This window comes from Myxozyma melibiosi, assembly GCF_037950935.1.
Source record: "Myxozyma melibiosi strain Phaff 52-87 chromosome Unknown BZA70scaffold_8, whole genome shotgun sequence".
Taxonomy (NCBI): Eukaryota; Fungi; Ascomycota; class Lipomycetes; order Lipomycetales; family Lipomycetaceae; genus Myxozyma; species Myxozyma melibiosi.
In genome coordinates, this window is record NW_027042922.1 from 139,744 (window position 1) to 166,144 (window position 26,401).

At 54.2% G+C, this 26,401-nt stretch overlaps 14 protein-coding genes across 14 annotated transcripts; 6 read left to right on the forward strand and 8 right to left on the reverse strand.

Moving 5' to 3' along the window:
- The first annotated feature begins 16 nt into the window (after positions 1 to 16).
- On the forward strand, positions 17 to 4,321 carry BZA70DRAFT_280444 (uncharacterized protein). Its single transcript, XM_064912958.1, has 3 exons — positions 17 to 175; positions 243 to 780; positions 836 to 4,321. Exons 1-3 carry the CDS (start codon positions 160 to 162, stop codon positions 4,248 to 4,250), a joined length of 3,969 nt encoding a protein of 1,322 aa, XP_064767335.1. The 5' UTR covers positions 17 to 159; the 3' UTR covers positions 4,251 to 4,321.
- On the reverse strand, positions 4,322 to 5,649 carry BZA70DRAFT_280446 (tRNA methyltransferase complex GCD14 subunit-domain-containing protein). Its single transcript, XM_064912959.1, has one exon. It carries the CDS (start codon positions 5,605 to 5,607, stop codon positions 4,435 to 4,437), a length of 1,173 nt encoding a protein of 390 aa, XP_064767336.1. The 5' UTR covers positions 5,608 to 5,649; the 3' UTR covers positions 4,322 to 4,434.
- Positions 5,650 to 8,236: 2,587 nt separating this feature from the next.
- Positions 8,237 to 10,058, reverse strand: BZA70DRAFT_280458 (Alpha/Beta hydrolase protein). The gene is made up of 3 exons (XM_064912960.1): positions 8,918 to 10,058; positions 8,739 to 8,859; positions 8,237 to 8,684 (listed from the first exon to the last, which is right to left on the reverse strand). The coding sequence occupies exons 1-3, from the start codon at positions 9,974 to 9,976 to the stop codon at positions 8,323 to 8,325; spliced, it is 1,542 nt and encodes a 513-aa protein (XP_064767337.1). The 5' UTR covers positions 9,977 to 10,058; the 3' UTR covers positions 8,237 to 8,322.
- A 115-nt stretch (positions 10,059 to 10,173) lies between these two features.
- BZA70DRAFT_280460 (multidrug efflux transporter) lies at positions 10,174 to 12,599 on the reverse strand. The gene is made up of 2 exons (XM_064912961.1): positions 12,428 to 12,599; positions 10,174 to 12,342 (listed from the first exon to the last, which is right to left on the reverse strand). The coding sequence occupies exon 2, from the start codon at positions 12,340 to 12,342 to the stop codon at positions 10,420 to 10,422; it is 1,923 nt and encodes a 640-aa protein (XP_064767338.1). The 5' UTR covers positions 12,428 to 12,599; the 3' UTR covers positions 10,174 to 10,419.
- A 1,150-nt stretch (positions 12,600 to 13,749) lies between these two features.
- BZA70DRAFT_239693 (NAD binding domain of 6-phosphogluconate dehydrogenase-domain-containing protein) lies at positions 13,750 to 14,720 on the forward strand (the record flags this gene model as incomplete). The annotated part of the gene is made up of 2 exons (XM_064910478.1): positions 13,750 to 14,456; positions 14,552 to 14,720. 2 exons carry the CDS (start codon positions 13,750 to 13,752, stop codon positions 14,718 to 14,720), a joined length of 876 nt encoding a protein of 291 aa, XP_064767339.1.
- A 75-nt stretch (positions 14,721 to 14,795) lies between these two features.
- Positions 14,796 to 15,693, forward strand: BZA70DRAFT_188992 (kinase binding protein CGI-121-domain-containing protein). Its single transcript, XM_064910017.1, has 2 exons — positions 14,796 to 15,427; positions 15,490 to 15,693. Exons 1-2 carry the CDS (start codon positions 14,951 to 14,953, stop codon positions 15,580 to 15,582), a joined length of 570 nt encoding a protein of 189 aa, XP_064767340.1. The 5' UTR covers positions 14,796 to 14,950; the 3' UTR covers positions 15,583 to 15,693.
- On the reverse strand, positions 15,665 to 18,048 carry BZA70DRAFT_268162 (uncharacterized protein; the record flags this gene model as incomplete). The annotated part of the gene is made up of 2 exons (XM_064911143.1): positions 15,665 to 17,060; positions 17,120 to 18,048. The coding sequence occupies 2 exons, from the start codon at positions 18,046 to 18,048 to the stop codon at positions 15,665 to 15,667; spliced, it is 2,325 nt and encodes a 774-aa protein (XP_064767341.1).
- Positions 18,049 to 18,166: 118 nt separating this feature from the next.
- Positions 18,167 to 19,695, forward strand: BZA70DRAFT_188994 (RNA 3'-terminal phosphate cyclase/enolpyruvate transferase). The gene is made up of 3 exons (XM_064910018.1): positions 18,167 to 18,411; positions 18,474 to 18,545; positions 18,596 to 19,695. The coding sequence occupies exons 1-3, from the start codon at positions 18,282 to 18,284 to the stop codon at positions 19,522 to 19,524; spliced, it is 1,131 nt and encodes a 376-aa protein (XP_064767342.1). The 5' UTR covers positions 18,167 to 18,281; the 3' UTR covers positions 19,525 to 19,695.
- On the reverse strand, positions 19,604 to 20,614 carry BZA70DRAFT_280465 (2'-O-ribose methyltransferase). Its single transcript, XM_064912962.1, has 2 exons — positions 20,225 to 20,614; positions 19,604 to 20,162 (listed from the first exon to the last, which is right to left on the reverse strand). The coding sequence occupies exons 1-2, from the start codon at positions 20,574 to 20,576 to the stop codon at positions 19,648 to 19,650; spliced, it is 867 nt and encodes a 288-aa protein (XP_064767343.1). The 5' UTR covers positions 20,577 to 20,614; the 3' UTR covers positions 19,604 to 19,647.
- Positions 20,615 to 21,731, reverse strand: BZA70DRAFT_280467 (Rtf2 RING-finger-domain-containing protein). Its single transcript, XM_064912963.1, has 2 exons — positions 21,596 to 21,731; positions 20,615 to 21,545 (listed from the first exon to the last, which is right to left on the reverse strand). The coding sequence occupies exons 1-2, from the start codon at positions 21,599 to 21,601 to the stop codon at positions 20,808 to 20,810; spliced, it is 744 nt and encodes a 247-aa protein (XP_064767344.1). The 5' UTR covers positions 21,602 to 21,731; the 3' UTR covers positions 20,615 to 20,807.
- Positions 21,732 to 21,830: 99 nt separating this feature from the next.
- Positions 21,831 to 22,658, forward strand: BZA70DRAFT_290288 (uncharacterized protein; the record flags this gene model as incomplete). The annotated part of the gene is made up of 4 exons (XM_064914197.1): positions 21,831 to 21,883; positions 21,949 to 22,196; positions 22,254 to 22,493; positions 22,570 to 22,658. The coding sequence occupies 4 exons, from the start codon at positions 21,831 to 21,833 to the stop codon at positions 22,656 to 22,658; spliced, it is 630 nt and encodes a 209-aa protein (XP_064767345.1).
- Positions 22,659 to 22,913: 255 nt separating this feature from the next.
- On the reverse strand, positions 22,914 to 23,404 carry BZA70DRAFT_290289 (mitochondrial ribosomal protein L27-domain-containing protein; the record flags this gene model as incomplete). Its single annotated transcript, XM_064914198.1, has 2 exons — positions 22,914 to 23,087; positions 23,165 to 23,404. 2 exons carry the CDS (start codon positions 23,402 to 23,404, stop codon positions 22,914 to 22,916), a joined length of 414 nt encoding a protein of 137 aa, XP_064767346.1.
- Positions 23,405 to 23,575: 171 nt separating this feature from the next.
- BZA70DRAFT_189143 (multi protein bridging factor 1-domain-containing protein) lies at positions 23,576 to 24,338 on the forward strand. Its single transcript, XM_064910020.1, has one exon. It carries the CDS (start codon positions 23,671 to 23,673, stop codon positions 24,121 to 24,123), a length of 453 nt encoding a protein of 150 aa, XP_064767347.1. The 5' UTR covers positions 23,576 to 23,670; the 3' UTR covers positions 24,124 to 24,338.
- Positions 24,339 to 24,435: 97 nt separating this feature from the next.
- BZA70DRAFT_268169 (WD repeat-containing protein) lies at positions 24,436 to 26,102 on the reverse strand (the record flags this gene model as incomplete). The annotated part of the gene is made up of 3 exons (XM_064911144.1): positions 24,436 to 24,486; positions 24,545 to 25,507; positions 25,560 to 26,102. 3 exons carry the CDS (start codon positions 26,100 to 26,102, stop codon positions 24,436 to 24,438), a joined length of 1,557 nt encoding a protein of 518 aa, XP_064767348.1.
- Between the last annotated feature and the right edge of the window lie 299 nt (positions 26,103 to 26,401).

Here is a 26,401-nt window from a genome sequence, read left to right on the forward strand (position 1 = left end):
AGCAGTGCACTTAGAGCCACAACCGGCTCTTGAAGGAGTGTTTGGAGGAACTCTCCGAGCCGCACTCTGCTCGCCGGATATCGTCATCGCGGTCTTCTACAAGCATTCGACCTCCTTCACATCCACAGCTGGGCTCAATTGGCTTCGACGGTGTTGAAGATGCACGACGCTGCGAGTATGTTCTTCTTCTATTGTCTCTTGCTGTAGTGTGTTTGGCGAAGAACAAAGTACTAACTCCCCAGCCCACTCCTTCCTCTCCCAGATCCCGCTCATCATCTCCCCGTTCCTAAAAGTCCCCCAACCCGTCTCTCTTCCACTCAACTATGCCCCTCTCCCGCGCGCACTCCCGCCCTCCTCCGCCGCTCTCTTCAGCGAAGTCAAGACCATCCTCGCTTCCGTCGAGGACCAGAAGAAGCAGGTCGTCGACCGCCACGAGCATGCGAAGCGGGTCGTCGCAAAGTGGGAGGAGCAGATAAGCCAGGCCGAGACCATGCATCAGCGCCAGATCGCGCCGGGCTACCTCGACTCAAAAGTCCACATCCTCGAGCCCAGGCATCTCGACGATCCCTCGTCTACTGCATCGCCTGTCCTGTCTGCCGCCTCTGTCGCGCCACCGCAGACTACCGCTCCCGTGCAGCCTACGCCTATCCATGCTGCTACCTTTGCTGACTACAGCGCGCCGGCTGCTCCTACCCCGGCACCGGCCCAGCAGTCGTTGATTTCTGTGCCGCCTACGCCTGCACCGCAGTATGGCTATGACCGAGCTTACTCATCGCCTGTGTATGTCCATCTTTTCTTCCTCATTCGCCTTGTGTAGATGCTAATCTATCTACAGCTACGCTCCTCCTCCCCAGCAGCAGATGTACACTTCTCCCCCCGTCCAATCTCCAAAAGTCCCACCCTCCCTCTCCCACTCCGCCTCCTTCCACAGCGAAGCCTCGGTCTACCAATCCCAGTCCTCGATCTACGACCCTCCATCCTACCAATCCCACCAACCCCCCATCCCCGAGCCTTCCCCCGCCTTCTCGCGACGACCCACCGCCCAGCGCCAAGTCTCGTCCTCCGCCCACTCCGTCAGATCTGGCTCGCCCGCTCCCCCGGGCCCCCCGCTCCCTCCTCGCCCGCCTTACGAGCTCATCCATCGTCCTCTGCGTCTATCCACCATGCGCAAGCCGACCATCGGAGAATTCCCATGGGCCCGCGCAGCCGCTGAAGCAGCTCGCTCGCTCCGCGGCGGCGACGCAGGTCGTCCGCCTCCTGCTGGAGGCTACGGCTCGGTCGCAGCCGAACAGCCGTACTCTCTCCAGCGAACCGATTCGAATCGCACGGACGTCTCGACCCTGTACGAGACGCCTGCGTTTAGACGGTCTTCGCTCCCGAGATTAGACTCGTACCGCGGACGGGATTCTAGTTTCGGATCTCTCGACGCGAAGCTGAGCGAATACCTCGGCCGTCCACCGACTGTCGATTCAGAATTGCCAAAGTACACGTCCTCGACGCGAACGACTCTCGATCCGCTTCCGGAGAAGAGTACTTTCGAACCCAGCTATCTCCGCGACTATTCCCCTCCACCACCGCCTGCCGCTGAGACCGCCCAGCTTATCGATCTCGACGACGAGGAGCCGGCGCCGCTTCAGTCTCCTAAACCGTCTTCAGAGCTCATCGGTAATACCTCCCCCGAGCCCACTTTCGATGCTGCGGCACCGGGTCCCGAGTCTGTCTCTGCTGATGGCTTGCCTGCGTATCTCTCTACAGAGTCAGCAGGGAACTTGTACCCCAGCGTGGATAGTAAAGTGCCGTTTTCTGGAGATTATCTAGACGCTCCTGCGAATGAAACCGCAGATCTGCATGAGACTGAAGTGGCTAAGCCTTCTGCGGAAAGTGACGATGACTTTGACTTTGAAGAATTGATGAAGCCGCAGTCGTCTGCTTCTCTGCTCGCGAGACCGCAGGAGACCGAGCCGGAGGTCGACGCCGTCGCTGCAGCTGATCTGCCGGATGAGAGAGCATTCCCAGAAGATGCTGAAGCTGAAGCTGCTGATGCTGATGCTGATGCTGAACCTTCAGAAACTGCGCCGGCAGGTGAGGAAGACGAGGCGGCTATTGATGCGATGCTGAAAGCGCTGCAGGACGAGATCGACGAGGAAGAGCGCGCGGAAGCTAGAGCGAAGCGCGAAGCCCGTCGGCAGGCGCTGGCGGCGAAGGCAGCGGCTGAGGCAGCGGCTGCTGCTGAATCTGAGCAGGCTGAAGGCGATGAGGAGCATACTGGTGATGCTGTGTTTATTCAGACTGCGGATGATGAGGCTGCGGAGGCGAAGCCTTCTGCTGAGGAGGAGGAGATTGTTGATGAAAAGGTTCCCGGTGAGGATGAGGAAGTTGCCGAAGTAGTCCCCACCGAGAGCAACGAAGAACTCAAAACCCCCGAAGAATACGAACGCGCGACGGACGCGCACGCAGACGAGTACGAAGACGCAGCAGCAGCCGCAGCAGCAGCAGATTCTGACCTGAACCTGACCGCGACCGACTTTTACTCGCGCGCGGAGTCCGACATGGCGGGGTCGACTGAGATTGCGGAGAAAGACGAGGACTCGGTCGAGGATCTGTCGGAGGCGCAGGCGATTCGGAATTTGGGGCAGTATGAGGATCAGCCGGGGAAGACGGTGTCGGTGAGAGGGAGGAAGGCGGATGAGATTGAGCTTGATGAGTTGAAGAGTAAAGTTCCTGAGGTTGAGGTAGAGGAGCAGACGGAGGTGGTTGAAGGTGAGGTGATTGAAAGTCAGCAGGAAGGAGCTGAGGAAGTCGCTTCAGAGACGCAGGAAGAAGACATCGACAGCGACGAAACCGGCAAAGACTACGAAATCATCAGCATGCCCTCCTCCGACTCCGAAGAGCACGGAATCCCACCCGCGCCCACCACCACAGCTGAAGAAGACATCGCGCCGGCGGAGGAAGAGTTTGAAGACCGACGCGGGCTGGAGTATGAGTCTGATTTGATTGCGAATGAGTGGGGAAGCGTTGTGCCGGATAGTTTTGGCGATGGGTATTATGGAGGGTATAGAGCTCAGGAGACGGCGCCGGTTGCTGCTGAGACTACGAATGAGCCTGGAGAGGTGGCTGTCGAAGATGCTCAGCCTAGTGTTGATGGCGCGGTCGAGTCAGATGTTGATGGTGCGGCTGATGACGCGGATGAAACCCCAGAGGCTGTCGCCGAGCAAGCCGTTGATGAGCCAGAACTCGCTGAAGAGATCTCGGAAGCTCCTGAGACTGACGAGCTAGCTGCAGAAACGGAAGAGACCGCCGAGCCTGAAGAGACCTTAAACCCTGAAGAGACCTCCGAGCCTGAAGCGACCTCCGAACCCGAACAAACTGCAGAGGAAGAGACTGATGCCAAGCCTTCTGACTCAAGCGACGGTGGTGTCGAAGAGGAGGTTATCGACGGTGATGCATTGGATGAAGAAGAAACGGCGGTTGCGGATGAAGGTACTTTCGAGCCGGCGATCGATGTCGAGGAAGAATCGACTGAAACGACAGAGACCGCTGAAGTCGCAGAAAAAACTCCTGATGCTGTCGATGTCGATGAGGAGTTGGATGAGAGTGAGGGAGTTGAAGAACCGGTAGAGGAAACTCCTGATGTTGTCGAGGTCTCTGAGGAGGTGGATGAGTCTGCGAAGGTCGATGTCTCTGAGGATGTCAATGAGCCCGAGAAGGTCGATGAGACTGAGGAGGGTGAAGAGTCTGCGGAGGAGGCGGATGACACTGAGCCCGCCGTTGTGACTGAGCAGGTAGCCGTGCCTGATGAGCAGCTGGTTGAGGGCACTCTCACTAGCGAAGAAGCTGTCGAGGAAGGTACTCCCGATGCCGTTGAGCCTATTGATGCGGAAGAGACCTCAGCGTCAACGGTCGTCGCCGACGATCTGGGAGCAACTTCAATCGCGGAAGCGCCTGTATCTGAGGAGGTTGAGGACACTCCTACCGAAGAAGTGTCTGAGGAAACTGTTCAGGAAGAAGAAGCTGTGGTTGAGGAAGAAGATGCTGCTGAGGCAAAATCAGACGCTGAGCCCGAGGAGACTGCAGATGACGCTGAGCCTGAGGGATCTGCAGTTGAAGAAAGTGCAGCCGTGACTGACGAGACAGCGACAGCAGAGGAGGAATCAGTTACCTCCGCGGGTGTAGATATCAAGGAGGCAAGTGAAGTTGCCGAACAGGACGAAGAAGAGGCGGAGGAGAGCGATGGAGCGAGTGAAGCATAGAGAAGTTTGGTTTAATAGTTTTGTTTATGTTGTGGAGGATGTTTTTGGTAGTTTGTGCATGTGGGGGGAGTAAATACTTCAATTATTTTGTACATCTTTGTCTATGTAATTTTGAGTCGATTCCATCTATATTTCTTACACTGATAATCATACACTCCGACCTTTTTCTTTACTTCGCGGAAAGCTACTCGGCATCCTGCATCGGCGGCGGAAGATACGCAAACGTCAAGTACGACGTATGTGTCTTCAACTCAGCCTCTACCTTCGACACGTTTTTCCACTCATACCCTTCGTCGCCCTCATGGATCCGCTTCCCTTTTCCCCAAGGATTATAATCCGTCGGCAGCGGCGCGACCGACTCTGACCCCGCCGCTGCCGCAGTGACCTCCGCATCCGGTTCCCGCCCCGCTGCAGCCGCCCTCTCGGCCTCGACCCTCGCGTTACGCTTATTCAACCCCGCCGTTCGTTTCCGCTTGATGTCACGTAACCGCTCGATCGCGTCCTCGGGCTTGCGCACCATCTCCTTGTGCGCTTCCCAGCGCTTACAGCTAACCTCGACCATCTCGATATCGAGCCACTGATCCTTCTGCAGCGCTTCGATAGTGCGATGGACTTGCTCCATGCACGGCGAGAAGCAGCAGATCCGCGTGATTTTCGACTTGGCCACTACCGTCTTCAGATGCGGGATCGCTTCCCACGGCGCGGGCAGGTCGAGGAATACGGCGGAGGCGTCGAGTGTTTCGCCGCACGAGTGCGCGAACCCGTTCTTGCACACGTCGCCGTGCGTGGGCTTCACCACCGATGAAAGGCCGTGCTCGGCGATCTCCTGCGCGGCCATCTGGTACCGCGGCTCGTGGAATTCAAACGTCCACACGCGGCCCTTGCGCCCTACCGTCCTTGCGAGCGCATGCGTGAAACTCGCGCTGCCGGTACCGGCTTCAATCACTTTCGTTCCCGGCCTGATCCGTAGTCGCTGCGCGATATACGACGCGTCGGGGGTATACACGATCTGCGTGCGGTGCGGCAGCGAGAGACTCCACAGCTCAGGCGACGGGTGCAGCACGTGGATGTACCCCGTCTGCGTCGCCGACGAGGATGGGATCTGCGAGCCGTATTTCGACGCGAGGATGTGGTTGTGTTGGAACGAGCCGAAGCGGGTGTGGAACGCGCCGTTTGCCGTCGGCCGGATTGGCTTTGTGTTGTCGCGAGTGAGCCAGGCGAGGACGAGGTCGTTGTCTTGGATGGAGGTCGAGAAGTCTAGGAACGGGGATCTTTCTTGGGTCTTCTCCTCCTGCTCCTCCTCCTTCTTCTCAACAGTCTGCTCGACCGCTTCTGTTGCTTTTATCTGCTCTGTCATCCTGTGCTGTAGTTCTGTGGAGAAGCAGATGATTATCAACCTGCAAACAGAAGGAAATCTGAAAATCTGAAAATCTTTTGGGAGTTTAGCCTGGCTCAGGGGCGAGATGGAACTCTATTTTACCCTACGGAAAGTCAGAAACCCTACGCGCCCTACAACTATTACTACTACTGTGAACATGTACAATATCATAATAATCCTGGTCTATATAGTTACTACAAAACACTCAGAGAAGCCTACGTTTATTTTTTTTTCTTTGGGGTTTTACAATACGGTACCGCTCCACGCGTACTCTTCGTTTCCGTCAGTCACCATACAAAAACAGTAACCCCCGTGCAGAGCTAAAGAAAGGCCGACAGCCACATTCACAGCAACAGACAGGGAAGACAGAACAGAAAAGCACGCTTAGAGCGGCAGGTGCCAGGATCGGGGAGAATGCGTTACGCATACTCTTGAACAAGAATGCTCAAGAGTTATGTGGGACTCTGCGACTCTCGAAATCGCCATACCCACTAAAACCCGACTTCACCCAGAAGACAGTCATAGACTGCCCCCGTATTGGTGCATTGTCAACGTTGCGCTTGAACCGCTTGGTCGTGCGGACTCTCTTCAACAACCGTCGCCTCGGGGCTCCCTTGCGACGGCGACTTACCAGTTGCATTTGTCAAAGAGACGCGACAACGAAGACGTTTTAAATCCAATGAGCAACCTGGCTAAAGAAGAAGCTCATCTGATTGACCGCCCTGACCAACCGCGTCCACCCTGAACTGGCAGGATCCTCGGCGCGTACATGAGACGGCCACGCAGACGGACCGGGTCGACAACGGCACTGTAGTGCCTTCGAGCGAACTCACCCGGTATCTGCGCGCAGGCCATATACCAGACCGCTTGGTCGAGTAAACTTCTCTCCCCCTCTTCTCTCGCATGCATGGCACGACGCCCACTCTTGAGGGTGTGCAACCGCGAAACTATCGGAATATGCAACTCCCTATTTTCCCGAGGTCCTGCCACAGAAAGCAAGATCTACCTGCTGCGGTATATGCAACTCTTGGAGAACGCTACCAGGATATTTTGCTACCCTGAAAGGCGCGCTATCTGCTCCAGTCATAGCAGCCCGAGAGAGTGCTACCTTACGCGGAGTAGGCTGCTCCCAGTACAAGAACGCTACCCACGCGATGTAGTTTCTCTGGAGATGCTCATGGAACAGCGCAGTCTACACTTTGAGAATACTACCACTTCGGTATATGACGTCCTCTAAGAGTGCTACCTGCGCTGTACGGGCCGCTTTCTGGCGACTTCACGAGGTGCCACGCATGCGATTAAAGAAAGAAAGATCAAAGCTTACTCTCATCAATCTCCGCCGAATGTTCTTGTCGTCGAGAGAGAGCCGAAATGTCGTTCGTCTCGGTCTGTTGCTGGGAAACAGAATGTCGTTTTGTCTCGGTCTGTTGCTGAAAAACAGAATGTCGTTCGTCTCGGTCTGTTGCTGGGAAACAGAATGTCGTTTTGTCTCGGTCTGTTGCTGAAAAACAGAATGTCGTTCGTCTCGGTCTGTTGCTGAAAAACAGAAATGTCGTTCGTCTCGGCCTGTTGCTGGGAAACAGACCGGATATTCGTCGTAGAAGGGACCGTGCCGATAACGGATTTTGTCCAGGCAGGTCATATACCATCGAGTAAGCTCCTCTCTCCCCCTCTTCTCTCGCACGCATGGCACGACGCCCACTCTTGAGGGTGTGCAACCGCGAAACTATCGGAATATGCAACTCCCTATTTTCCCGAGGTCCTGCCACAGAAAGCAAGATCTACCTGCTGCGGTATATGCAACTCTTGGAGAACGCTACCTGGATATTTTGCTACCCTGAAAGGCGCGCTATCTGCTCCAGTCATAACAGCCCGAGAGAGTGCTACCTGGTGCGGGGGAGGTTGCTCTCAGTACGAGAGCGCTACCCACGCATAGGCAGTTTCTCTGGAGATGCTCATGGAACAGCGCAGTCTACACTTTGAGAATACTACCACTTCGGTATATGCCACCCTCTAAGAGTGCTACCTGCGCAGTATAGGCTGCTTTCTGGCGACTTCACGAGGTGCCACGCATGCGATCAAAGAAAGAAAGATCAAAGCCTACCCTCATCAACCTCCGCCTAACCTTTTCGCCGTCGAAAGAGAGCCGCGGGATGCCGATAATCCCGATCTATTGCTGGGAAATAGATCAAATCGCTGGGGTGGGACAGGAGCCGAAAACCTGTCCCGGGGGAGGAAGAAGAAGAAGGGAGAAGAGAGGGAAGAAGGGCGGGGGCGCGCTGAAATGTGCGGATCGCGGTTCGGGCGGGCGCGTGTCTGGTATAATAGGGTTTCTGGTTTTGGCCGAAAGTAAACACACTTAACGCGCCGCCCATTTCGTGATTTTTTTGGTTTACGGATAAATATCACGCTCAGTCAATCGTTCGGATACGTCTGACGACATTACGTAAAATAAATGAGAGTGTCGCGTTGTATTGTGGTCTATGCACAGTAGAGACAACTATCGTTCATTGATACTTGCTTTCGTCGCTCGGCAGCAAGTTCAGGGAACAATACGCCTGTTTCGAACAATCAATGTCCTATTAGTTACTATTACTATTAACAGAGAAAATTGATATTAAAGTGCATTAGAAAGATACAACAAACATGAGACGCACTCATCTCAGTACTGCCTGATATTAATTATTACAACACCTACTTCTTCTCCTTCGGATACAGCTCTCTCACTACGTACTTGAGCAGGTTGTCCAACTCGCCCACGCGCTTCTCCATCTTCTCCGCCACTTCCGCACGCGTGAGCCCCGACACTCTACGTTCAGGAAGCGCGCACTCGTCCCCTTTGAGTCCAACCATGACAAACTTACTCTCCAGCGGCGCCTCTTCTTTCGCTTCGGAGTGCGAAGCAGATACATCGCGGATAAACGATCCGATCTCGGTCATGCTCTTGAAAACAGAGGGGTTGTCTTTGCCCAGGAAGTGGAACACGTGTGGGAGTTTCTCGTGGTAGTAGAGGTAGGTCGGGTTTCCTGCCTCTTTGTAGAATTTGGCGAATAGGACTGCAGAGTTGTTAGATGGGGATAGTGTGTAGAAGTAGAGAGCGATAGGCTTACTTGCTGCGTCTCGAAGACGCTCTTCCGAGACTACGATCAAGATCGGGCATGCGCCTGCCCAGCTGGGCGTGTTGATGGGCGACGCAAACGGGTGGGTGATTGCGTTATTCTCAGCGTAAGGCTATATCTGTCAGTCACCATTCACAACACCTCAAACAAAATCAATAATGATAACGCACCCAGTATCGCCCATTCTCTGCCGGCCACACCGCGCTCTTTTTAATCTGCGGATAGAAATTCGAGCCGGGGATATAATCAAACTTCTCAATCTCCTTTGACGACTCGGACGGCAAACACCTCGTCATATCCACAAACGGCGATATCGCGACAATCCCCGCCGGCACCGGCACCCGCTTCTCCGCCATCTGCCCGTAGAGAATCGTCGCCAGCGTCGCGAGGTTGACGGCGCCACCGGAGGAGTCGCCTGCGAAACAGATCTGCGTGCAGGGGACCTTGAGGGTTTCGAGTACGTACATGTATGCGACGAAGAAGTCTGTGATTGAGGCTGGCATCGGTGACTGCGGTGCCAAGCGGTAGTCTACCGAGAGCACGCGGGCGTTTGCAAACTCGGCAAACATAGAAGTCATGAACCGGTGCGCGGAGGCGGAGCCCATGTAGTGTGCGCCGCCGTGGGCGTAGATCACGACGATATCGTCCTTTGCGCAAGTAAACTTATCTTCCTTGTTCTCGCGGCCGTGGATCACCCATTCCGCACGTACGTCAGCCAGCGAGGGCGCGTCGATCGTAGGCTCATTGACGCCTGCCTCTGCCGCGAGTTTTGAGCACGCCTGCGCCACCGTTCCGAGGACAAACTCAGCATCAGAGCCGGTCGGCGCGGGGATGCAGCAGTCGATTATCTCGATCTTGTCGTTATTCAGCGGCAGGCCCCGCTGACTCAGTTCCTGGATCTGCTCGACCGTCTTGCCGACGGGGTTCATGAACTGGCGCACGGCGGAGACAAAGAGATGCGTGCGCAGGTCCCAGCCGTGTTTTGCGTTGCGCAGGTAGGCGGCGTGCATGGCGGCTTCGTAGGCGAGGTAGGCGCCTAGTTTGGCGGTCGAGAGTTTGTCGGACAGGCTGAGTTTCGGGGCGGGTGCGGTTGGAGGGACGATGTCTTGCTTCTCGACGGTTGCGGATGTGGACGATGCTGGAGTGGGAGTGTGAGTGGGAGTCTGAGTCTCGGCTGGAGTCTGAGCTGAAGACTCAGCAGCAGCTGGCTGTTCCACTGCGGAGGACATTGTGTACTGTCTATGTCTATTGTGTATCGTCTATAGTTGATGAGGAAGTAGAAGACAGAGGAACGGTCGAGATGTCTTCGAGGTCTGGCCTCGTTAAAGGCCCGAACGGAGTTAGTCGGTTTCCCCTGAGCTCGTCAATGAACCTTAAACCTTATCCTTATCATCTCCCTCTGCCTACGTTATCATCTATAATTGATATGATAACCAGGTCTATTCTATTTTGGATACCTCTTCTCATACGGTGTTGCGGTCTGAAATATATATGAATGACCGACAAAAAAATAAACAGAGACAAGACGCAAATGCTACCACTTCCAAACCACAGTTCCAAAACAGCGTACGAGACGTACAAAAAACCAAAAGCGTTGATGAATCGATACAGCAGAACAAACGTCAAGACTGTCTCGACAATAACAAAATGCACTTTTCCTCCACCGAGTCGGCTACACAAACTCAGCTTCCTCCTCTCGAACCGGTTCCGCAGCTGCTGCTGCTGCAGCAATCGCTTCCTCCTCGTCGTCTTCCTTGCGTTTCAATTTCGACCCGTTCGTAAACATCGATGCGAAAAGCGCGATTGCGCACGCAATCGTCGACGCCCAAAAGCATCGTCGGAGCGAGTACGTGTATCCGTCGACGACCAGTCGCTGCGTCTCTGGCTCGAGCTCGTGGATCGCCGTCACAGAGTGAATCACGCGGTCAACAAGCTCGTCGCGGTTCGGCAGGTTCTTGAGCATCTCGGGAAGAATCTTCGTGAGCGAGTTTTGGTTGATTGAGTTTGAGATCGCGACGCCGAGGACGAGTCCGATCGAGCGGACGAGGTAGCAAGTACCTGTCGCGACGGCGTGGTCGACGCGCGAAAAGTGCGCGAGCATGCTGAACAGGACGGCGGGAATGAGGAGCGAGTTGCCAAACTGCGTCGGCATGAGGAAAAACACAAACTGCCATTTCGGCGAGTCCGGACCAAAGCTGGCGACAAGGCGGCAGCCGATGAGCATGATTAGCGTGCCGATCTTCATCAGCGTGGCCAGGTGTCCCCATTTCGACATGATGACGCCGGTGGTGATTGAACCAATGATGCCAACCAACGAAGGCACAATCAAGCGCGCGCCAGACACAGAGGCAGGGTCGAGGTTGACGGCCTGGAAGAAGAGCGGGAGCATAAACAGCTGCGAGTTGTTTGCGATTCCGGTGAAGAACGTGCAGGTCAAGCTGCTGATCGGCAGACGGCCTTTGAGAATCCGCAGCGGCATCACGGGCATTCGCGCCACTTTACCCTCAATAAAAACAAACGCCGAGAGCATAATCACCGCGGACGCGCCAAAGCCGAGCACTTTCGGATCCGTCCAGGCGTACTCGTTGCCGCCCATGCTGAGACACGCGAGAAGGCTCGAGAGTCCGGTGACGAGGGTTATACTGCCGCCAAAGTCGATGTTGCTGATTTTGTTTGCCGAGATGGGCCCGGAGTAAGGTGGGTTGATGATGTACATGTATCCGAGGATGATTGAGATCAAAAAGATGGGCAGCTGCACGATAAACACGTAGCGCCAGCCAAAGGCGTCGGCAATCAAGCCCGCGGTGGACGCGCCGGTGACACTGCCGAAACCCCAGCAAAAGTTGAGCGCGGACTGGTAGATGCCGCGGAGGCGGAAGGGGACCATGTCGGAGAGGATGATGGTGCCGAGGGTGACGAGGCCGCCGCCGCCGACGCCGGTGATTGCGCGCGCGATGTTGAGGGTCATGAGCGAGGTCGCCATTGAGCAGCCGAGGGTGCCGATGAAGAAGACGGAGATGGCGAAAAGGAAGCAGATACGGCGGCCGACGATGTCGGAGAAGCGGCCGTAGAGGGGTTGGAAGGCGGTCGAGGAGATGAGGTAGGAGGTGCTTATCCAGCTGACGTTGTTTGCGGCGTTGAACTCGGAGCCGATGAGGGCGTAAGTGCTGGCGGTGCAGCTCGAGTCCCAGCCGGTGAGGAAGACGTTTGTGCAGGTCACGAGCTGGACCATCCGCAGACGCAGCGTCGGGGTCCAGTTCGGCGAATGCGGGCTGACGTAGTCTGGCGGCATCTTGGAGGGGCCGTAGTCGGCGGCGTCGGCGCCCATGAGCGGGGAGTCTTCGCTTGTGGATTTGCGGGGGAAGATGTCGTCGTCGTCGCTCTCGACGTCGGTCTCGAGCTCGATGGCGAGCGAGTCGTTGTCGGACGAGTCGGTCCCGGCGTCGTATATCTCTGCCGGGTTCAGGCCGCGCATGGGCAGGCCGCCGGCGGGGCGGGAGCCGTAGGAGAGCGGGATTATGGGTTCGGAGACTTCATCTTCGGCTGTGAGGGGGTCTGCGTCGGAGAGGGGTTCGCGGGAGTTGTAATTTGACATCTGAGCGGTTAGACTGAGAGGTAGAGAGGAGGAGGAGGAGGAGGAGGAAGAAAGGCACGCGCCTGGGAAGATAGAGAGTACTTACGATGAAGAATGAAGAGAGAGTGAGGATGAGAGTCACCCGAGGAAGATAACTGACGGTGCCAGAGTAGAGGAGGAAGCAGGCACGCGACGGAGGTAGGTATAAAGAGCGGGAGGAAGAGGAGATAGTGAGGAAGAGGAGGAGTAGATGGACGATAGCTGGCAGACGGTGCAGGCGTAGTTCGAAACCTTATCTGGCGGCACCTTTCTATTTTTTGAATTGTCTAATTTCTTGTATTATTCATATGTAATTGTAATGGTAGTTGTTGTTTTGTAATGAATTATAATAGTAATGCTATAGTAGTAATACACAGAATGTGCTTATCAAGTACATCGCGCCATCAGGCAAAACAGCCGTCTAATCGCGTAATCGGCTCTGCTCGCTCTTCGCAGCGGCGCAAAGAGACCTCGTTCGCGAAGATTTCATATCTGCCCGCTGCTCCTCGGCTGTTCGGACGGCGTTGGATGGTTATAGTGATTGTATTTGTCTTCTCGTTGGATATTAGAGATTGTGGATGAGTGTGTGATATTGTATTGTTAATATCTGTAGACTACTCTTATGTTCATCGCTCGTTAACTACAGTCCGTCGCTATCGTTATCGCTATCGGTCGGCAGAGATGACACCTACGGAGAATAAAGGCTACCCCGGGAAATCTAGACAAATACAAGAAATGTAGTTGCAATGCATCAATGCGATAAATATACAATAAGTAAACCAAACTGACTAGTTACTCAACTGTAATTGAGCTGTTTCTGCTGTCTCTGGCTCTGCTCTGCTCTGCTCGGTGCTCAGTCTCCAGCCAGGACAGTGCTCACCACCACCAGCACCGCAGCACCACCTCCTCCACCATCACTGCTCCTCCCTCGACATCAGAAAATGCCAATTACCCCCTTCTCCAAACACCTCCTCCGTTCCCTGTCTCCATCAACCACCGTCTGCCGCAGTTCTCTTATCCGCGCACCCGGGAACCCTATCGCGCACCTCCGCTTCCGAGCCCTTCCCGCCGCCGCTCCTCGTCTTCTGTCCTCGACTTGCTCTTCTTCCTCCTCCACTCAACTCCGCGCTCGCTGCACACTTCCCCTGTCTGCTCCTGTTTCTACTACTACCCTCAGATCCTTCTCTCAATCTTCCTCTTTATCGTCCAAAATGGTGCAAGTCGCGTTCCTCGGTCTTGGTAACATGGGTGCCGTAAGTCATGCAATCCTTGTCCTTACTTATTACGTCATGAGCAACTCGCATGCTCTTCTCTTCACCAATTCATCCTCAATTGCGTTCAAATTACATTCATTGATAAAGAAGATGACAATTGACATCTCTCCAGGGCATGGCATCCAACCTGATCTCCAAAGGCAACCTCGACCCTCCCCTTCTTCTCTGGAACAGATCGGCCGAGAAAGCAAAGGCCTTCGCCGAAGGCAAATCCGTGACCCTCGCCTCCTCGCTCGAGGAAGCCGTCGCAAAGGCAGACATCATCTTCTCCTGCATCTCCAATGACGCCGCCGTCGAGAGCGTCTACGAAACCGCCCTCAAGATCCCCGACGGCGTCAAGGGCAAGATCTTCGCCGAGTGCTCCACCATCCATCCTGACACCACCCGCGGCCTCGAGAAAGCCACCAAGGCCGCCGGCGGACTGTTTGTCGCCGCGCCCGTCTTTGGCGCGCCTGCGATGGCGAACGCGGGTATGCTTGTCTTTGTCCTCGCGGGATCAAAGGCCGGGATCGAGTCCATCAAGCCCTACCTCGACGGCGTCATGGGCCGCATGTCCATCGATCTCTCGGACGACCCTGATGTCGGAAAAGCACTCACCTTGAAAGTCATCGGCAACACCGTCATCCTCGGCATGGTCGAGTCCTTGTCGGAAGGCCATGTCTTGTCCGAGAAGACCGGTCTCGGAACCGAGAACTTTGAAAAGTTCATTACCGCGATGTTTGGACAGTCGCCGTATCTGCCTTACAGCAAGCGTCTTACTGGTGGTGATTACGTCCGCGATAAGCCTTTGTTTGGCGCCGATCTGGCTGCTAAGGATGCCCGGTATGTCCCTGTCTCTTCTTTCCCCGCTGTCTCTATTTACTCCTTTCTCACGTCGCTCTCTCTTTTTACTCTTACTAATTTTAACATACATATAGACACGCACTCAGCCTGGCAAAGTCATCAGGCACAACGATGCCGATTGTCGAAATCGCCGCGCAGCACCTCAAAGAGGTCGAGGAAGAGCTCGGCCCGAAGGGAGACATTGCTTCGATCTACGGTGTCGTGCGTAAGAAAGCTGGTCTTCCTTTTATCGAGAAGAAGTGATTTCTTTTGTGTGATTATAATTCAGTAGGAATTGAATAAATGTATAGTTATCATAGTAAATGGGTGGATCTGTAGTTAAGAAGTGTAGTAGCCCATCTGAGCCGCAGGGTAGAATTATCCCAAAAAATTCACAATCGCCAGATATTCTGATTCTGATTTCTGATACTCTGATATTCTGATATTCTTATTCAAAAGCAGATAAACCAACAGATACTCACAGTTCTCTCGCAATGCCATCAACCCCACTCACCCTCACCCTCCCCCAATTCCCCTCCTCCCCGCTCCACCTCTCGCTCTACACAAACGTCACAAACGCTCCCACAATCCGATCCCAGCTCCTCTCCGGCAACACAGCCTACTCCTACGCCTTCCTCGACCCATCCACAATCCTCTCAATCTCCCACGTGCTCGCCGCAGTCTACCGCGCGCTCACCGAGCGCGAGGCGGGCACCATGCGCACCCGCACCGTCAACTCGGAAATCGTCTTCTCGATGGCGCCGTCGATGAACATCGGCGACGCGCTCAAGCGGTTCGGAGTTAAGGATGAGAGTACGGCGCTGTTTGTCGTCAAGGTCGCGGACGAGGCGGAAGATGTTGTGGGTGCGGAGGAGGTTGGGGTTGCGTTGGAGAGTATAGTTGAGGGCGAAAGCGTGGCGCTTTGCGATGATGCGTTGCAGGCGTTGACTGATATCGAGGTTGTGAGGAAGGTACGTATTTTTTCTTTGATTGCTGCGGGCGGTGTAAATGTCATTTGTTGACTGAGTTGTAGAACTACAAGATACCGCAAGGTGTGGTGTTGAACGACCGAATCGCGGCCGCACAGATCGTCACAGGCGCCATCGCCTTACGGGGGTACTCATAGAAATCAGGGAAATGTACGATAGAGAGATAAAAATGCATCAAAACTTTTGATCTAACTCTAGTCTACAACAATAATATACACCTCACAACCCCTCCTCACCCTCCCCCCTTCCCTGCCTCTTCCTCCCACCCTCCATCTTCCTCCTCGACCTGACCGCATCGCGTCTCCGCCTCTTTGCCTTCCGCGTCCACTCCCCTCTATTCTCGTAAAACTCCTCTTTCCACTGCTCGCGAGCCAGCGGCAGCCGGTCGGGGATCTTGTTGAACTGGCTCTGCGCGTCGAGGAAGGCGGATTCGGGGTGCGGGAAGAAGAGCGGGAGGGCGTCGAATTGCGTGCGTTTTCGGCTTGTGATGACGGGGGCGGCTGCCTCTTCATCGTCGTCGTCGTCGTCGTCGTCGTCGTAGTGCTCTTGTGGTATGTTGTCCTCGGCTTCGTTCGTATCCCGGTCGTCGTCAACAGCTCCAACGTCGTCGTCAGAGTCAGACTCGTTACCGCCAAATAGCGAAAACGAAGCAGACGATTCCTCATTCTCTTTAAAAATCGATCGCAGCCGTTCTGTCACCACCGTCTTCTTCGGCTTATCCTCTTTTTGCACCTTCTTTTTCGTCGTTACCTTAGAATCTGAAACCGAGTCCGAATCAGAACCTGATTCAGAGCCAGAAGATGAGGGAGAAGAAGACGTGGCCTCGTGCTCGCTACTATCAGACGCAGCGTTATCAATCTCCATCTTCTGTCTCGACTTATCCTCCTCTTCATCTTCGCTACTTGACTCTTCGTCACTCTCAGACGACGACGAAGATGACTCCTCGTCACTTGAATCGTCAGAGTCAGCCGAGCTTTTCTCTTCCGATTCAGAATCGTCGTCGCTCGAGGACGATACAGACTCCGAGCTATCAGAGTTTGTATCTTCTTCTTTCCGTGAATCGTTGTTAACGGAAGACTCTTCCTCATCCGACTCGTCCTCCTCCTGATCTGAGTCCTCAGACGATGACGACTCAGAGTAATCAGCAGCGCCGCCTCGTAAGCCATAAAACGGCATATACGGCTTCCCAGCCAACGATCCATCTGAATCACTTGCATCTTCATCGTCATCCGCGTTAGCGTCAGGAATCTCGATACCGTCAAATAGTCCGCTGTCGTCGGATTCTGATTCTGATCCTGGTTCTGATGCGACTTCTGGCGTTTGTTCTTCGGCGGCTGTGATTTCGATGCCGTCAAATAGACCGCTGTCTTCAGATTCGGCATCTTCCGACTCTGCCTCGCTCTGTACTTTTTCTTCTTCAACATCCATAGCATCAACCTCGGGCTCATCGTCATCCATCTCGACAACTTTTTCGTCTTTTTCTGTGGTTTCCTCCTCGATCTCTTCTGTTTCAAGTTCCTGTTTGGGTTTCGCTGCGTTGATGATCTGGTAAATCGCATCGTCGTCGTCCGAGTCCTCGTCCTCAAGCTTCCTCGTCGCAGTTGCATCATCATCCCTAAATCGCACCTATTAATACCTCTCTCTAAATAAAACCCGCAAGAAAGGAAAACGTACCCGTCAGAATTGGCCCCACCAAACATATCCTGCAAAATCTTCAGACTCTTCTCCCTCTCAACCCTCTGCTGCTTCTCCTCCTCTGTCTCCTCCTTTCCCTCTGCCGCAGTCGAGCGCACGACTTCAAAGTTATAGTCCTTCGTAAGCGACGCCGCTGCTTCGCCAAAGTCGAATTCCGCCTTCAACTTCTCAAAGTCGTCAATCTGAATAATCTCCCGCCTAAAAACCTCAACGGTGTCGCCATACCCATTCAACCACCGCCCAACCAACACCTTCCCATCTCTCACCACCCTCTCCCCCTCCTCATCAAACCTCCACACAAACTCATTCAAATCCCCGACCTTAGCCGCACCCCACAGCTTTTGCTTCTTGCACTTTACAACCTTCGACTTGCCCCCGATCTTGACGCGGAACGTCGGCGGGTTCTTGCGGAAGTCGCGCGGATTGTCGCGCATGCGGCCGCCGTGCTCGAGCTTGCCGAATTGGTACCGCGAGCGGCGGATGTGGTGCATCAGTTTCTCGAGCGCGGAGAGGTGTTTTCTGCGCGTTAGAGATTCTTTTCGCGCGATGTTGATCTGCTCTTTCTTTCGTTCCTCGTCGTCGTCGTCGTGCTGTTCACGCAGTATTTTCTGGCGTTCCTCGAAACTCGGCGCGCGCGCAATATCGATCTTGATCACCCCACCTTTATACTTCACCCCGTTCAACGACTTCCTGAGCGCGACATACTGCGTCTTTGACATCTCGACCGTGACGAACGCGAAACTGCTCAAGGCCGCGGGTTTCTTGTGCACGGAGAGCGGCGTGAGCGGGGTGCCGAAGAGGGAGAGGCGGGAGATCAGGTCTGAGGGATCGTGCGCGAGAGCGGGCGGGAGAGAGGAGATGTAGAGGCGGAGAGGGGACGGGTGGTCCTCTTGTGGAGTAGCAGTCATCTGCTGTTGTTTGAAGAGGATAATGACTATAACATAGAGAAGAAGGGTGTTATAAGAATGATCTCGTTGCTTCAAAGCAGAAATAAAATCGAAAAATATTTTGAGCCTCACGAACTCTGATTGAAAAAAATCTCCCAACCGCCTTCACGGTTTTCCATATCTCATTTTCACACAGAATACATCTGCTAGTTATTGACAAATACCAGCAAATAAACCACAAAGAGACACAGAATATGGTCCCGCCGCCGCTCATGTACACAGGCCATGTCGACTTCCGCATGCGTCTCGTGCTCGCCACGCTCTCGGGCCGGACGATAAAGATCGAAAAGATCAGATCTGATGATATGGAGCCTGGTTTACGAGGTGAGAATGTCCTTCTATAGTTTAAGGGAGAATAGCGACTGACATATGCTTCTACGGTGTAGATTATGAGGTTTCTTTTTTGCGGTTGTTGGAGGCGGTTACGAATGGCAGTGTCATCGAGATTTCATATACAGGTATTGCACACCGTTCATACTTCAAGAGAAGACTAGCTAACATATACAAGGTACGACCGTGGTCTACAAACCCGGCCTAATAGTCAACGGCACAGTAACCCACATCTGCCCCCTCACCCGCGCCGTCGGCTACTTCATCGAACCCATCCTCCTCCTCGCCCCATTCGGCAAGTCCGCGCTCAACCTCACCGTCAAAGGCGTGACCTCCAACGCCGTCGATCTCGGCGTCGACACAATCCGCACCGCAATCTTCCCTCTCTACAACAAATTCGGCATCATGCGCCAGGAACTCCGCGTCATCAAACGCGGCTCCCTCCCTCTCGGCGGAGGCGAGGTCAACGTCTTCTTACCCCATGTGCTCCTGCAGCCGCAGACCTTGCACGCCGCCGTCTCCGCGCCGGCAGTCTCGAAAATCAGAGGCGTCGCGTACTCGACCCGCGTGAGTCCCGCGAGCGTGAACCGGATCATCGACGGTGCGCGGAGTGTCCTCAACGTCACCGGCTGCGAGACGTTTATCTTCAGCGACGTCGCGCGCGGCGAGGAGTCCGGCAAGAGTCCCGGCTTTGGCGTGTCGCTTGTCGCAGAGACGCGGTCCGGCTGGTGCTATTGCTCAGAGGCGGTCGGAAGCGCGGGCGAGGCGCCTGAGGATGTCGGCGAGCGGGCGGCGAGGGCGTTGTTGGAGGAGGTTGCGAACGGGGGGATGGTGAGCCGGTGTCAGGCCAAGACGCTGGTCGTGCTCATGGTGCTCGGCAAGGAGGATGTAGGCAGAGTGTTACTCGGCAAGGGCGTGATCGACGAGGGCTTCGTCAGGCTGTTGCGGGATATCAAGACCATGTGGGGCACCGAAGCGCGGCTGAAGGAGTTTGAAGGGAATGACTTTGACGAGGACGAGGACGACGAAGAGCGTGAAAAGGCGGAGGAATATGTGTTGAGTATCAAGGGAGTTGGGTTTGTTAATTCCAGCAAGAAAATCGCTTGAATGTGTGTCTGTATCAAGTTTGGTATGTTTGGACGAGACCGGGACCACCAAAAGTTTTACTTTGTACAATAGATTATGCCATTACAATCAATTACTTCTAATTACTAAAAATACACAGACACATCATCGCAATGTGCCCGCCCGCTTCTTCTCCAACGCAGTCTTGTACGGCGGCGCAGTCGGCTTCTGCACCGGCTCTAAACTGACAGCCTGCACGCCCTTCTCAAGCTGATACGTCGCGTCGGCGTCATAATCCGACAAATCTCCACACGCCACAAACGGCGCGACCGACCGCTCGGCCGCGTCTATGCTCGCGTCGTTCAGGTCCAGCGGAACGAGGGTATGCTTGAGCTGCAGCGACTCCGGCTGCCATCCTGGCCGCGGCCGGTATCCCTGGCAGACGACGAAGGCTTCGAGCGAGGAGGCGCGCGAGCTGCGTGGTTTCGCGCAGGTGACGTGGTCGAAGAGGAGCGCGAGCTGGGAGTAGAGCAGGTCGACGTCGCGGCCGCGGAAGATCTTGGCGACAAAGGTGCCGCCTTCGCGGAGGAGACTTGTGGCGAGGGTCAGGGCGGAGAGGATTAGTTGGCCTTGGATGTATTCGTCGAGGTCGTGGAGTCCTGTGACGTCCGGTGCACCGTCTGTTAAACATGTTAGAGCCGCTCATATATATATATACAGACATACAGAAAGAGGATCTCACCAGAGCAAACAAAGTCTGCAGGCTCTCCACCAAACAGCTTCAGAATATTCGTCAACGTCGACGGATGCGTAATATCAGCCTGCAAAGTCGTCACCCCCGGCAACGGCGCAATCGGCTGCAAATCCACCGACACGATCGTCGCCGGATTCGCGCTCTTGCTCGCCAGCTTCCGCGACAGCACCTGACTCCACGAGCCCGGCGCAGCGCAGAGATCAACGACCCGCTCGACGTCGTCGAGTAAGTGGAACTCAGAGTCGAGCTGCAGCAGCTTGAAGGCCGAGCGCGCGCGCCAGCCTTGCTCTTTCGCTTTTCGGTAGTAGAGGTCGCGTTTGTCTTTACTGCATTTGCCCATTTTCGTGTTGTGGTTGTGGTGATGATGATGGTGGAGGTGGTTTCTGATATTGAAAATAATTTGATGCGGCTTAAACCCTTAAATGTGGTTTTAGACTGATATTGATGCACTGCTATTGTACAAAATGGTAAACGCCAACCAAGTGATAGAAAACAAGTATATGGGACAATGGTAAAAGATAAGAAGATGGAGTTAATGTACATGAGAGTCAAGAACGCAGAAAGATGAAAATTAGACCTCAACAGCCTTCCTTTGCTTCTTGCTGTGCTCCTGCACGCTATCAAGAGCTCTCTGCGGATCCACATCCTTGCTATTCTCCGCTTTTTGCTTCTTCTTACCGCTCTCCTTCTTCTTGCTCTTCCCATCCCCGTCGCCCTGCTTGCGCTTCTTTTTCGCCGCCGACGCAGACTTCAACGCGTGCGTGAGCCCGTCTGCTGATAACCTTTCCATCCGCGCCTTTAGCTTCTCCACATCGCTGTCCAGCACCGGATTTATCACAATCAAGTTCTCTTTGGCAGTCGCAGTGCTGCATTCAAGACACTCGTCTTCCTCAATCTCCTTCAACGCGCTCTCGGCGAAAACGTGCCCGCATTCAGCATGGTACACGAACTTTGCCCCGCCCGCTTTCATCTCCTTGCCCGTCACCGGACAGATCCACTTGCCGGTACTCTCATCCTTTGCAATCTTCAGCACGACCACGTCCTTCAAACTCTTGATATGCGGCACAAGCACCTCGCCTTCGCCGTACGTCTCCGGCGCAATCAACCACTCCAGCACCGCGTCCTTGTTATACAGCCTGCCAAGGAAATCGCTCACGAGCGGTAGTTCGAGCGGTTTCAGACTCAGGCGACAGGTCTGCCAGGCGAATTCGGAGGCGAGCTGGTTGCGTTCAAAGATCTGGGACGAGGTGGCTTCGCGGGCAGAGTCTTTGACCAGCTCGCGGCGCGTCGGGACTGATCCTCCGTCGTTCTGCGCAGTTAGTATCGGAAATCATTGACCAGCAAAGAATAAATACTTACTCCCATATCTACTAGACAGAATCAGTATAATCGAGAACCGAGGAGGGGATACCAGAAGCATGCATCAAGCCCTCAGTATATTTGTTAAGACTCGATCAACTCACGTGATATGTCCACGTGACATCATCCCTGAAGACAAATTCAGGACAGTATTTTGGGAGGCGACTTGGATTCTTATAAAGCAGATATCTTTGATCTACTAGATTTCGACAACACAGAAGAAGAAGAAGTAGAAATGGCGAATTACTTAGCATCTATCTTTGGTACGGAGCAGGATAAGGTGAACTGGTAAGTACTTTTTGCATCTCCAACATCTGAGAAGATATGGAATACTAACAATCGTGCAAACGCAGCTCATTCTACTACAAAATCGGCGCCTGCAGACACGGCGACAAATGCTCTCGAAAACACGTCAAGCCGACGTATTCGCAGACAGTCATGTGTCCAAACATGTACCAGAACCCGGCCTATCAGCCGGGCAACACGCTGAACGAGTCGCAGATGCAGAATCACTTTGATGCCTTTTACGAGGACTTTTTTTGCGAGGCGGCCAAGTTTGGGGAGGTTGAGGAGATGGTGGTTTGTGAGAATAACAATGATCGTATGTTTCTCTCTTTAAATGAGTAGTAGGACAGATGCTAACAGTACTTTTCGACAGATCTAATCGGCAACGTATACTGCCGCTTCAAATACGAAGAAGACGCCCAGAAAGCGTGCGACAACTTCAATTCGAGATGGTACGGCGGCCGACCAGTCTACTGCGAACTCAGCCCGGTGACTGATTTCCGGGAAGCTTGCTGCCGACAGCATGATACGCGGGAGTGCATGCGCGGAGGGTTTTGCAATTTCATTCATTCGAAGAAGCCGTCGCCCGATCTTTTGAACGATCTTGAGATTTGTGAGTATTGTCGTGTTTATGCTTGAGTGTTTGAGCTTTTAGGAAGAAGAAAATGCTAACAGAGCTGGATATATAGCGCAGATGAAGTATCTGAAACTTCGCGGACGAGACGCGCGCTCAGTGTCGCGGTCGCCGTCGCCGGAGCCCAAGCGCAGTTTCTACTAAAAAGAGAGGAGGAGAAGCTTTGTATACTAGCAATCTGACGGTGTGAAGAGAGGAGAAGAGAAGTGAATTTGGTGTTGGGTACTTGTATTTGCTTGTTACGTGCATTAGTTGTAGTGTAATATATGGTCATAACCGATGAATTCAGATGTGAGATGTAGTTTATGTGGTCATCCAGTCCACTTGAGATAGAAGGAAGCTGTAGATGTAGGTGATAGAAGTATGTACAATTTAACCGATAAATACAATTCCGACGCATTACGCCCGCTCGATCCAGTCCTCGTTCCGTCGCGACTCGGGAGCCTCGTCTGCGCCGTACTTCAGATACTCTCTGTACTTGTCGAGGTACCAATTGCCATCGGAAGGACCGCCCTTGTAGCCGGCGAAGGTGTTTTTGAGGGGGGGAAGGGTGTTGGGGAGATACGGAGCGAGCTGGATGCAAGAGTGAGTAATTGCTCTTGTCGATACAACAACACACAACGAAAGAAGAAAGAAGGAAGAATACGCACATTTGTGGTCACCAGTTCGTCAGGCACGACATATGTCCGCACCTTCTGGTAATCAATGATATATCCACCATGCTTGGTATGCCGTCCCATGTTTGCGGACCCGGTACCTTTGTAGAAATCCTTGTTTCCGCGCTTCGTCGTCACGGGCTTACGCCTGTTTGCGTGCCACCGGGGATGGATGGGGATCAGGCGGTCCCTGAAATGCTTCCACGGGCCAGCGAGGGGCGTTGAGGGCTTCATTGTGCTGTCTGACTGCTTGATGGTAGCCAGAGCAGAGCAGCAGAGCAGCAGAGCAGAGAATTAGGTGAAGATGAACCGCACAACTCCATCGACGGTGAGTGCACAGCATAAACGCAGCAACAACGCGGCTTTGTGCTAGAATATTCGACTTTCAAACGTTAAATCGAGAAATATCGCCGACGTCACTCAGCCTTCTACTTTCTCTACTTCCTCTACCTCTTCTCCATCTTCACTACTCACCACCTCTACTTCAACAAACACACACAATGGGAGACCAAGACTGGGACAGCGTCACCTACATCGGCCAGAAAGCAACCGCCCGCAGCGCCTCCGCCGCCCGCTCAAACGCGCAGATCAACGCCGCCCGACGCACCGGCGCCGTCGTCTCGACCGACAAGAAATACGGCGCGGGCTCGAACCGGACCTCCGGCACAGAAGGCCAGCGGCTGGCCAAGATCGACCGCGAGAACGAGGTCGCGCCGCCGCCGAAGATCGATCTCGGCGTCGGAAAGGCGATCTCGAAAGCGAGACTGGAAAAGTCGCTCACGCAGAAGGATCTGGCGGTGAAAGTCAACGAGAAGGCGAATATTATCAACGACTATGAAATGGGTCGGGCGGTGCCGAATCAGCAGCTGCTTGGAAAGCTGGAGCGCGTGCTCGGCGTCAAGCTGAGAGGAAAGGATATCGGATCGCCACTCGGTGGACCGAAGAAGAAATAAACGACAGCATACACGAAATACATAGCAGAAAAAGAGGAGTTGGAGTAAACTGAAAAAAACCCGGAGACAAGACAAGTCTCATCGTCAAAAGATGGTTGCTCTGTCATGGGTATTCATAACGAAACGAAAAGATCTCTGTGTATATTGTACATGCACTCTTGGTATTGTCTCATTACTTCTCATTCGCTATACATATTGCCCTTACACTATTTTTGTTTTTTTTGTGGTTTGAATCTCATTTACGTTATGTGGAGTTTCTCATTCATCGGCAGTGCTCTTCCGTACTATTATTAATATACACCGTGATGACCATCATTCGAAAAGAACCACCTTGCCGCTCGCGGTTCCGCCGACGACCCAGTTCTAGAGTGTAGTGTTAGCCTGTTTGTTCCTAAGAGTCAGAGAGTTATATGAGATTTACCTTCTGAGGATGAAACTTGCACGCAGAAGGCACGGTCGTAACATCCTCGCCGCCCAACCTCGCCAACTGCACCCCGTCCGCATTAAAGATATCCATATACCGCTTCATATTCCCAATCACAAACTTGTGCACCTGATCCGCCGGATTCGCCTGCCACGCGGCTTTCAGGATCGTCACCCATTTCCCGGACTGGCAATTATGTCTGATCGTCGACGACGGCGTCAGCTCCGGCACCGACGACGGCGCGGGTTTCCAGGTCGCGGATTCGCGCAGGTTGAATACGTTGATTGTGTCGTCGTACCCGTTACACACCAGATCGCCCGCGAGATTCCACGACGTGCAGCTGATACTCAGTCTGCTGCCATACTCCGTCACGAACGCCGCCTGCCGCTCACCGTCATCAGTCTTTGTGATCTTGCGAAAATCCCAGATCTTCATCGTCCGATCGAGGGACGACGTCGCGCAGAGATGCGGCGCGCCGGGGTGCAGCGACAACCCACCCACTTTCTTCTCGTGCGCGCGAAACCGTTCAGACTCGCTCCCCGGCGCGCGGACGTCGACGCGGCCGATCTCGCCGCCGAAGGTGGAGTAGTAGATTGTATTACTATCCGCAAAGTCCATCTCGCACACGCCGTCGGCGTCGTGGTTTCCTTCCGCGAAATAGGTTTCAGAACTCGTCCCGGACTTGAAGTCGACGGACCTGATCGAGCCGTCGTAGGAGGCCGTGTAGAGCTGGTGCGCGCGGCCGGGCGCGAAGCCGAGGCTTGAGAGGGTGCGCGCGTGCACTTTGAAGAGGTAGAGCGTGGGCGAGACGAGTTCTTCGTTGTCTTCGTCTTCGGATTTGGAGGTTTGTTGGACGTGGTCGACGTCCCACACGCCGAGGTTGCCGGTTTTGTCGCCAGCGAGGACGAGTCGGTGGGAGACGGAGGGGTGGAAGTTCATGTAGAATATCCGTTCGGGGGTCTGTATCGTTAGTTCATATATCCTCTTCTTGCACACAGCAGATGACACATACGATCTTGATCTCGTTCGGCGCAAACCGCTCATACACCTTCAACGAACTCATCTCCTTCCTCAACTGCACCACATCCTTCGCCAACTCCTTCCTCCCCTCCTCCCCCTCCTCCTCCCCCTCCTCCACCGCGTCGTCAAACGTCCACGCCTGCGCAAGCCCGCTCGCACTCATATCCTCAAACTTCATCGTCCCCGGCACCCGCATCCTACTCGCCTCCGCCTTCGCCGCCGCAAGCTTCCCCGCCTCCTCCGCCGCCGCGCTCGCGCCTTCCCCTTCCCCCTCCGGCTTCAGCCCTCGTATCCTCGCACTCGCCCTTCGCGGCGTGAGATCTTCCTGCTTCACCCGTTTCACCGCATTGCTCCTCGTCGACGACCGCGAGGACCGCTTAGATGCCGTCGTAGTAGAAGTTACAGATTTCTTGGCCTTTGGACTCGACGCCGCGAGCGAACTTCCAAGGTCCGCCAGCTCGAGCTGTCGCAAGAGCGCCTGGTTGCGCGCGATATTCGCCTGTCGCTGCTTCTCGTACTCTGTCTCTTCTTCCATCTCTTCTTCTTCTCTAATCCTTCTTCTTCTGCTTGTGCTTCTTCTTGGTGTCTCTAGCTCTCCTTCGTTCTTTCAATCGCTCACCAGCTCCAACTTTTACGTGTCGCGCGCTTCAATTTACAGTTACGCGTCAGACAAGTCACGTGAATCACGTGTTGCATCCTTCCACATGTGCCAGGCACAGGTTCTCCAGAGTGAGAAGATTAGATATAGTAAGAAGTTGTCGTCTTAAAGAGGATGGAATACCTTATCAGTCATATAGTTGATGATGCTGATTGTTTAATTTTCGGTGCTCTCTG